The 11,259-nt window shown below is 35.3% G+C and overlaps 1 protein-coding gene across 1 annotated transcript; it reads left to right on the top strand.

Annotated features, from left to right (window-relative positions):
- The first annotated feature begins 225 nt into the window (after positions 1-225).
- Positions 226-10,182, top strand: LOC116160235 (homeobox protein engrailed-2b-like). The gene is made up of 2 exons (XM_031473384.1): positions 226-1,236; positions 9,584-10,182. The coding sequence occupies exons 1-2, from the start codon at positions 636-638 to the stop codon at positions 9,904-9,906; spliced, it is 924 nt and encodes a 307-aa protein (XP_031329244.1). The 5' UTR covers positions 226-635; the 3' UTR covers positions 9,907-10,182.
- The last annotated feature ends 1,077 nt before the right edge of the window (positions 10,183-11,259 follow it).

The raw sequence follows: 11,259 nt of genomic DNA, 5'->3' as shown, positions 1-11,259 counted from the left end.
TACGTCTCAATCTGGCGCTTAAATCCCCTCCAAATTTTTACGTCCAATCACAAAATGCTTGCCCGCCTACAAAGCTTCCAGCAAAAAATAAAGCTCTAAGTGAGATGTAGTGTTCCCAACAGTGTATCTAAACCCGTTAGTGAGAAAAGGACAACGGCAACCCTTAATAAATCGATTTGAAAAAAAGGGTATAATTGTAGGTACCTACATAATTCTGTTTTAATTAACCCTTGATTTAATTCGTAGTTTCTTTTTTAATTTCTGAGCGGATCGGGAATGTCGGCCGGTTTTTAATTGAAAAGCGTTAAGATTGACATGATTACAGTTCGGACAGGCAAAATAAGTTTACATAGGGATAATGCCAAGGATACGTAAAGGATGGATGTTATCCGCTACATGTGCTACGAAAGAGAAAGAAAATGTAGGTATATGAAGGCGGGGCCTTTCATTGGACTTAAAGTAATAAAGATGACTATTTTGAAAACTCACTCAGTTTGACAGCGTACTTAGACAAGAAAGCACTTGATGGAAGTGTTTTGCTTATAGAGTGTGTAAAGGTATTATAGTGAGTGCGCGTGTTTTCCATTGATTTGCGTCCTCATAGAGACATCGCATGTAAGTGATCTAAAAGAAAAATGGCTTTAGAAGATCGATTCAGTCCAAATGCAGCCGCAATCAGTCCGAATAGCGACAATTCCTTAAACTCCCCTAATTCGCCGGAGTCAACACGCACTTCCCCTTACACCTGCACAACAATCCCTCACATCAACGATAACGCACGTTTAAAACCAACAAATCAAAATGCCGAAACCGAAAAACCATTCTTTCGCATTACTTCCTACGCCTTATCTAGTCCAAGCTACGATTATAATCGAAAATCAGAAAAACGTACAAAGGAACAACCCGAGCCCACAATACAGCATTTAAAATACTCGATTCGAAACATCCTCCAACCGGATTTTGGCAGAAACGCTCTACAAAAAACAAACTCCGGCAAGATCCACTTTAAACCCTACGAGAAAACGGAAAGGAAAGTCGCGCCATTGGGGAGCTTATGTCAGACGGTCTCGCAAATCGGCAAAACTCACCCTCGGGTCGAGATACCCGTCAAGCCCAAAAGTCCGCCGCCAACTAAGAGCCAAAGCCAAGATGAAACCAAACACGAAGACAGCAAGTTGCCTACCTTATGGCCGGCTTGGGTTTATTGCACCAGATACTCGGACAGACCCAGCTCAGGTAATCTTTTTTTATAACCTCTTCCACCTGTCGATTAAATTATTTTCTATAACGTCTAATTAAACGGTTCCTCATTATCCCTAATGAAACAGTTGATGATATTGTACGAAAAGGACGGATACCGTCGGACAACTTCGCGCCCTTATTACTAGGTGGTAATGCATTGTAATTTTGAGGTTGTGCGATAGATGAAAGGGTTGGTATATAATTTTCGATCCTTAATTACTGAAAAATTTAATTTTATTCGTAATTGAATTCTGAATAAAATTAGCCAATTGTACCAAGAGGTGGCGCTACGTCATGCATTCTGCGTGTCCGCGGGTAGTACGTTTAAAATCCGATCCAAACCGGCAAGGATTATTTAATTTTGGCTTCGATAATTAAATCCATTAACATTTCATGCGTATATGTTACAATTACCAATAAATGGTGTATTAATTAATTGCAGGAGAACGATCTGAACTGTTTGTATAGGTACATTATAAACCGCAGGTTACGGAAGCGCTTATTAAACTATTGTCATTGATATGAAAATTATATGCTCTTTATTGCACGTAGAACGTGTTCATGCTTAGTTTTATTTTACAGGTTATACCTTATTTGTTATGTTAAATAGAATGCTTCCATTTTCAATTTGTTCCATAACTGCGGTTCTCGCGTGAGACTGAGATGGCCTTTGGATCCTATATATACCTAAAAGAAAGTACTTGCGCTCCATCACCTAATACTTAACTGTTTTGAGTTTCATACGGATCATTCGACTTAATAGTTTGGAAGATTAAGTGCAGGTAATTATTCAAAGTATTATACCTACTTTTACTTGAAACTATAAACCATTGAATAAAACTTTATTCAATGCTATAACATATACATATAAGATTAGACTAATTACTAAAACAAAGGCATCATTAGTATAAAGGCCTCTATGAACCAAAAGCACGTTATAATTTTGTGTCAAATTCATTGAATCTTTTCTAGAGCTGCACAACGTAAACGTGTTCCACAATGACTCTCCTTCGAAAAAGATACTCATCATGGTGAAGTATTAATTCGCCATTCGCACTACCCGTTTAACACAAAGGAAGCTCACATTCAATTTATTTTATTGAAATACCCGCTATTTTACCTTGTCGATTTTAGCGGGGTAAACAAAGCTCACAAATATCAGATGCCGCATCAGTACCTAGGTATAGATATAGGTACATTCTTAAACGCCCTACGTAGAGCGGAGGGTGGCGAGAATTTTCTTATTAATTATAATCATGTCTAATCTCAGTACCTATTTCTCCAAAATACATTTGCGAAAATTATACAGGGTGTTTCTAAATATGATGTAAATAGTAAATACGGAAACGGAAGGGGCTAATTGTTTGGCTTATTTAATCACTAAAATTCATATAAACATAGGTCCGCAAACGCTTCGTTGCCAATTTATAGGGTGTTAACCTAGGTGTTAAATTTAAGCTTTTTTAAGTTTTTTCTCCGCAGTTTTACTGATATTTAAAACTAGGTATAAGTTAACGCTGAACATCATTGGTCATGTCAATGATATACCTAGTGAAAATCTACAGGACACGTTCCATTTTCTACCCCTGAACTTTTTTCTCGGTGGGTGGTCTTTGGACCGTACCGAGCCGAACACCGGACCGATTTCGAACCGATCCTCGGTCCGGTCCGTACATTAAACTTGTTGGTCCTGGTGCTAAGTATTACTGCACTTGTTGAGTCGAGTATTAAATATGTGATTTTGCTTTTCTTTCCGATGCCATATCTAAAAAGTTTGAAACATGTAACAAACTTTCTTTAAATTCTTGAGACTACTTCGTCTCTAAAACGTATTTTTATTCTCTTCTTGTGTTTCTTCCTTTCACTTTTCCTGGTCTGCTATGTTGCTTTGAGTTTTTCTAGTAGCAATAGATGTTCTTTCCCCCTTTCCATATTTTATGGACGTATAAAATTATAGTAGATAACTTTTTTTTCTTAGAGTGTCAAATTTGGTTTTTGAGATTTCCTTCCAAGCCCATATTTTCGTTTCTCAACGTGCTCTATCCAAAACGTAGTTTCTGGTGACATTGCTTTAGATGAGCGTGCGTCGGAATACTGTCTCTTGAATTTTTTACCACTCGCACGTTAATAAGGGAGGTATTGAATTAAGGTAGAAATGACCACCCACTTTTTGATAGAAATACATGTTTTAAAGCACCAGGATGCGAATCAAACAAAATCTCGATGATATCGGTCTGTCTGTCGGTCTGTACTCTCATTTCCGTCTAAACGGCTGAACCGATTGGAACCGAATTTGGTAGATACATACTCTTAGACAAAGGAAGAGCTGAAGACAGAAACGCATATGGGCATGTGGTGTTGGCCCCAGCAAATTTTGTAATTAATCCGTGATCAGATTGGATCCGCAGCCTGTGATGTATCACTAACGTTAAACTTAACGTGCAGGTTATCTGTAGAAAACGTTATATGTATTGCCCATACTAAATAATGCAAAATATCGTTTTTTTTTGCAAATAACCTTGTCGTTTGACGTTTCTGGTACATCACAGGCTGAATATTTCCTAATCCATATATTTTAGGCTTCATTTCAATAAAAGTATGTAAATGAATTTCTCTATGTCAATAATGGAGAAGGAGGGGGCCCACTATAGGTACCCATTTTGATACTCGGACTCGATAGAAGCGAACCACCGACCCAATTTGACCCGCTATCTTGGAAGACTTATAAGACGTGCACATCTGCAATACTAAAAAACGCTTCATGCGGTTTTTAAGTAGGTCTAAGAATCAAAACATGCCAACTTCTCCACAAATTGGCCTGTAACATTTATAATTTTTAAACAAGGGCACAATTAACATGGTAATTAGATGAAATATGCTATTTATGGTCAGATGTTATATAAGATTTTTGTGCAAAACGACTGGTGTAGAAATGGAACCGAAACGGAAGAGGAAACCTTTCCACAAAAATATACGAAAAACGGCACAATGGCTGTTCAAGGAAGTATAGAATGTGCATTTGAAGGTGACAATTTATTTAATTGTGTTTGACATTTCATTGTTGACTCTCACTTTTGTTCTCTCATTTAATCATTTATCGTTTAATCCTTCCGGCATAAAAATAGACACTTTCAAATAGAAGACAAAGTACATTGGAGGGCAGAAGTGTGTTTCGTCATAATACGGTGCAGTAAATATGATTCTGAAATCCTGATAAATGAAGTTTTTAAAGAACCAAATTCTACATAGATTTTAACAATGCCTATAGTGGGAAATTTAGGTTATGACGTTGAAATGGGAAAAAAGGTTTGCGTTATATAACTTAAAATAACAAATATTTCAAATCAAATCCAGTTTAATGAAATATACATTGTAAGCATTACATTGAAAATTGATAGATAATTATGTAGGTTTCTTTTGAAAATTGACTGGATATGTTATTATGTGATTATTTGAAGTGGTTGGTGATAGGAGAACCGTTCTTTTCACATAATAATGAAGAGGGAATCTAATTTATTTTTACATAACCGGACATGTTCTGTATATACCTCTTTTGCTATGATTATAATATTAAAGTTCTAGGTACCATGCACAGAGAGATAATTAAATATTGACCGGTCCTCTCATATTATAAAATATAGCAACTTCAAATCAAACTACATTGCCACCTTTAAAATTCGACGCCGTCTTCTTCTAAAGTAAAAGACATTTAGGGATAGAATATCACAGCCCATGCAGTAAGAAATAAACTTGCAGTTTAAAGTATACCTAATTTGCATACTTTGATTCGATTTCTTCCGTTCAGAATTAATTGGTCAGATTGAATACTCAGTTACCAATTCATAGCTATGGGTAGACTACGTTTACACACCGAAGAAAAAGGAATGGTTAACAATCGGTGAAGGATCAGCGAAACGTCAACACAAAAATCTAAAATATATAGTCACGTCAACACTACACGTTTGAAAATATAATACTAAAAGCTCATATTTTTCACAATAATGACGTTTATCAATCACAAAAGGGCCCTATTGTTTTAAGAGTTGACATTTTTCCAAGCAATTAGTTACCAGGCTACTGTATGCTGATATAATCTGATAAAACCTGACGGCAGTTTTATTTCTATTTCTTTTGTTTAATGTCGCATTTTATATGAAGGAGTTGCACCCTTATTTGGAATTCTTTTGTGATAGATAAAACTTTTTTGGCGGATAAAAAACGATCTAATAAATGAGTTCTTACCCGCTTACAAAATCATTAAATAAAATTATATACCTTTCTTTGTGTATAAGTAATTGATATTTTCCTTGTTTAAATCAATAAATGTTACAGGTACTTTATAATTTTTTAAGTAGGTAGGTAATACATTGGAGTTTTAAATCGCCAATTAACCTAAATAGATATTCATTAATAAATTACTTCCTTTTGGCGGCACATTCTAGAGTATAATTTATTGAATATAGATAATCGGCCGCGGCTTCCTTATTTGCTACGGGAAAAATTAAAATGGCATTAGCGAAATTAGAATTTCAAAAAAGGCGAGCTTCTAGTTTGCATTGCAACTGAATTATGATGTACCTAATTTTTATCGATTTCATTGACTCCTTGTCATTTACTAATTTAATCAACACGGAGCGTAATGTACATTGAAGGATGCATTTGAGGAATTATGACGTATTTAAAACAGGGAAGTGTATTTTTATTATTTCTATTAGAGGCAGATATTTATAGAACTTATGTGATTATTTCCTGATTACGTGATTTCTTCTACCTTTCCTCTCTTATTTTTAGATTCATAGGTACTCTCACCGTTTCCAGGGGTGTAAAATGAAATCTGAGAAATAAACCAGGAGTTTCTCTATTATTTTGATTATCAAAAATGTTCTTGGATTTTCTAATGAAAGAACCTTTGGGTCAACTCTTTAAGTTTTCATATTTTTCTGGTAGAAATGGGCGGTTTAATAGACTTTGGCAGTATTACAACATTTTGGTCACTTGCTGCCAAGGCATTTTCTTAAAAATTATTATTATAAAAACTAAAAAGGTTGCCCAAACTTATAATTTCCAAAAACGGAGATGTTATATAACAATACGATTCTCAAAATGGATTACCCACCTATCATCATAAATGTCTGTATTTTTCATTTTGTGCTGATCTACACGCCAATCCCAAGTTCTATGCCCCTGTAATGAACATACCAAAAGTTCAGTTGCTGGAAATACGTTTTAAATCCAATGAAAATATCTATAGGAGGCCTTTCTCTCCCATTTAAAGTAGTTAACTCAAGGGAAAAAATGCAGTCGAACAGGTGAACAACTGCTTTTAGTTCTGCAGTATCATTTTTCGATTAAGTACATCAGGAAAAGCAATCGCGGAATTAAAGTTCGCCGCTGCTAGAAAAAGAGTGCCTCACACATACAAGTATAACCAAAACATATACCTACATTTTGCCTAAATAAACCAGTGGTCCAAAATGTTTCCTCTGGGGACTATATGACCTAAAATTTGTGTTTCTTCTTTAATTTTTTACGTAACTATAACAGAAGAAAGAATGAATTTTTGTTTTATTTGAAAAATGCATTTGTTTTACATGATGGTATATTGCGCCCTGTATAATGAATTTAAAAATAAGCTTTAATGTGAACTGAGATTTACTTTTTGCGCATTTTTGATTCTCAAAGGTTTTGCAAGAAACCGTTTACCCCAAAGACTGTTAGAGGCTTGCAAAAACTTCTAAGTGCTTGTAAAATCCAATCTAAAAGACTCTAGGAAGCCCCCGAAGACACTTGAATGCTCTTTGAGATTATGTGCGACTCTTAAGAACCTTAAGGCCTACGTAACTTCTTCAAGCCTCAAACCTATGGTTTTCAACTAATCGTTTCGTAAAGGTCCCACAATATATATAATACTCTTAGCGACTCCTAGAAACCCTTAAAAGCTACTAGGCACAGGATACTCATTAATGCTCCTTAAGGATCAAAGGCTTTTCCTTATAAGATTTCAAAGAAGCCTAGAAATTAAGACTCTTAGAGGAAATGACTGTTGTTAACGGTCTTATAAACTAACTTTTTGAAATACAGGGTATCTATAAAAGAACTCCGGGGTTTTAAGACAAAATATTTTAATACAGTAAAAAACGTACATACATGTTTTATACATGATTAGAAAGCTTACATTTTCAAGATTTTTTAACAACTTAGTAAAGTTCAATGTGAGCTCCGTTAGTTAGTTAGTCCAGACGACACTGACTGCCTGCCGCAGCCGTTACGTCATTTCACGGTCAACGCTCCGCAGCGCTGCCAACTGTTGAGAGAAACATTCCCAATTCGTATGAGTAAAACTCTTTGAGCTGCTTGTTTCAAAGGAATTGATCAAATTTTGCTATCTTTTATAGTTTAAAAAATATTAATTTTTTAAACCCCGGAGTTCTTTTATAGACTCCCTGTATATGTACATTTAGATGATCATAAACTTTCTTAAGGACGTAATGTTCGATGAATCCATCTTGACATCCATTGAGATATCTTGTTTATTCCATATTACTGGGTGCAGTACAATTAATACACAATGGCTCTACATCTTTATTGTTATAACATTAACTCACAACGTTGTAACAAATAATTACTTAAGACTAAACAGGTTCATTTCGGTGGATAAACGTTCAAGAGTTTAGAATACGTTTTACGCATTTTCGATGTGCTTTTGGACCAATTTTAATTTTCCTCTCCTAATAAACAACATTAAGAAGGAATTAACTAAAATGTTTTCTATAAACGACTGATTTCAACTATTTTTAGTCATCATCAGGTCAAGCTAAAATAGTGAATCATAATAAGCTCAGTCGTCTTGAGCTTGTTTATCATGTTACAACAGGCTAATATGGAGAACCTCATTTATAAGATCTCTCTCCTTACAAAATGCAGTGATATAGGTAACAATGGATAGTGAATATTTCAATTTAGAAACGATCTATAGTGAGGTGAAGAAATCAGTACAAAACAGGCAGAAATTCAAGTCATTTTGAGTAGGGTGTTATGTTAATTTGGGATTCCTCATTATAAATTTCAAATTTCTTTGAAATTGAAGGCACAAAAACTTATTCTTCTGGAAATATAGAACACATCGCGCAAAATATATGGACCACAGTAATGCAGCTACTATACCTATGTTAAATATACTTGTAAAACAATGAGAACGAATAATCGATAATCGATAAGAACCTTTTTTATATGTTAGTACAATATTTTTAAAGTAAGCAAACGTTCTAATGCTAAAAGATCCACCCGTAGGAATGTCGTTAACACCCACACGATTAAGATATAATTTCAATTAATTCGATAACTTAACCGCACAAGGAGTTTCTGTGTCTTCTATCCAAAATCTGTTGTTTTAAGGTAGATTCATTATTTTGATGTCTCTAAATAACGAAGGAAGCGATTAGTAACATTAGCAGAAAGTTCACACAACATGCCTACACTATTTCAACTAGAATTAAAGTACAAACACGCTACGTCAATTAAAATACGATCACGACTTTTTGAAGAAGATCTATTTTATAATTTCGATGCGATCTTCATTGAGCATTTACTCGAGCGTCCATTTCAGTTGATCTTCACGCTATGTGTTTGCACCTTCTTTTGATAGAAGTAGTCCAGTCCGCTAATTACAATAAATGAGAGTTTAGGATATAATGTTTTTTTGGGTTTAAATGGAAATTTCTGGTACAAATCATACGCAGATACTAAATCTTTTATTGGGGGTGGACGAGATTGTATTTTGACGATACCTAATTTAAAAATATTGACATTGGTAACTGAAATATAATTAGGGTTCGGTGGAAAACTCAAACCAGGAATAAATCTCTCACCTAATATTAAAACATGGCGATAAATCATGTTCAGGCTTTTAGTTTATGCAACATCTATCGCTCAATTCGGCACTTACATTTAAAAATAAATCTGCCACCAAAGTATTAAAATTTATCCGTCCTCGTGTCAACACACCGATAAGTGTTTTTTAAACTATCTTTAAAACGCGCCTTATTTTTAAACGCTCGAAAAACTAACTTCAATTATGGCGCTGAACACCAACTCATTGTCCACGAAACTAAATAGGGTCATAATAACGTACATCCCTTCAGGACCCATATTTCACGTGGGTTACTACCTCCCTAATGTCCTTTGCCGTTCACTAAACTAAACCACAATTGCTCTAATTAGTGACAAATGTCGACCCCATTTCCGAACGTTAACGGGTGAGAAATGCAAAGAGAATTGTTACTTTGTCATAGAACTTGTTAAACGACTCCAACAAATATAATTATTACCTTTTTCGTTGTAGGACCGAGGTCTCGTCGCACGAAAAAGGTTACAAAGGCGGTGGAAGAAAAGCGGCCGCGTACCGCGTTTTCCGGCGCGCAGTTGGCGAGATTGAAGCACGAGTTTACGGAGAATCGCTACCTCACCGAAAAAAGGCGGCAGCAGTTAAGTCAGGAGCTCGGTCTTAATGAGGCGCAGATTAAGATTTGGTTTCAAAATAAAAGGGCGAAAATTAAAAAGTCGACGGGGGAGAAACATCCGCTCGCTTTGCAGCTTATGGCGCAAGGGTTGTACAACCACTCCACGGTGCCCTGCGACGAGGATGAAATGCCGTTAAGTCCCTGAACGACGAAAGCTTCCCATTTTTGCTATTTGTACGAGTGCGTACAAACCAAAGCTCCTTTAGTTTCAATTTAGTTGAGATTCACTCTGGTATTTGTACAACGAACTAAGCTTATTTATTGTAGTTCATATACGAGCTAGCCTTTAATGTTTAGTAATAATTATGGAATTAAATAGACTGATAGACCTTATATTAGTAGAATGATGTGCAATGTTCAATTAACGAATTACGTTGTATAGTTAATGGTAGGATGCATTTAAATAAACAATTGATGTATGTGTTTTTCTTTTTCTATGTGGATCGTTTAAGTTATACATTAAAGTACCATAACTCATAATTGAAACCTTATCTCTTAATTAAAAATACAGGCAATGAAAAGGTTAATTTCTCTTTTGGAGTTAAAATTTCGACTGTCGTTTACGTTGTTCATACAAGTATGATCTGAACGTGTCCAAAGCAATTTTCAGATTTTCAGCGCACGCGTGTTCCGTTTGTGAATTTCTATTAAATTGTCACTTCGCAAATGAAAATTGAAAAAATAATGTCACATGGTATTGATAATGCAATAACTAATTTGGTTAAAAAAAGAATTATTATCAACCCCCTTATTATCAAATTATTGAGCTGTACTGCCTCCATTCTATAAGAATTTGGTTAAGTAACATTGGAATCGATTAATCGGTCTTACAGACGTAGTACTTTACTGGCGGAGTCGGACAATTGATGGGTGCGCCCAAATGTCGACGACTGGGCACTGGGACAACTGGGTGCCAGGACAACTGGACGATGGAACGGCGCATATGGGTAATTTGATCAATTATATTCAAATCGGTTATAGTTTTGGATTGTTGTCCATCGGTCCATATGTGAGATAACGCTCTCATGAGCCGTATCAAAATTTAGCATTCGTGCAGTTTATAGCATAAAAAAGGCGGTTACTACTCGCCGGTTCCTAGCTCAACTGGGACAAAATGGAACATACCTACCACTTGGATGCACAAGAAAGAAAATGTAGCGACAAAAAGTTCTATTTCGTGCTGTTTCAGTTATCACTCCATCAGTTCATTCAACTAATAGTCTCAGAACTATACAACTAAGACAAGTAAACGTTCAAGTTAAAAGCCTCGCGAAAATATTATCCAACTAATCATTGTTAATAATTAAATATTTGTATAAAATGGGATTGTGGAAACATAAATGTTGAAAGTTTTAAAGAATTCCTGAAATGCCTCTCAAACAATCCTACACTCTTTGCAGCATCTTTCAAGAATGAATAAACAATTTATATATAAGCGCATTTGTTGTTTTTTATGTTCATCGTTTTGCATAAAATCCACGCCCCATTCCAAAAAGAA

Source organism: Photinus pyralis, unplaced genomic scaffold, assembly GCF_008802855.1.
Source record: "Photinus pyralis isolate 1611_PpyrPB1 unplaced genomic scaffold, Ppyr1.3 Ppyr1.4_LG1, whole genome shotgun sequence".
Taxonomy (NCBI): domain Eukaryota; kingdom Metazoa; phylum Arthropoda; class Insecta; order Coleoptera; family Lampyridae; genus Photinus; species Photinus pyralis.
Note: the sequence above shows the minus strand (reverse complement) of the source record. Positions and strands in the feature narration are given on the sequence as shown.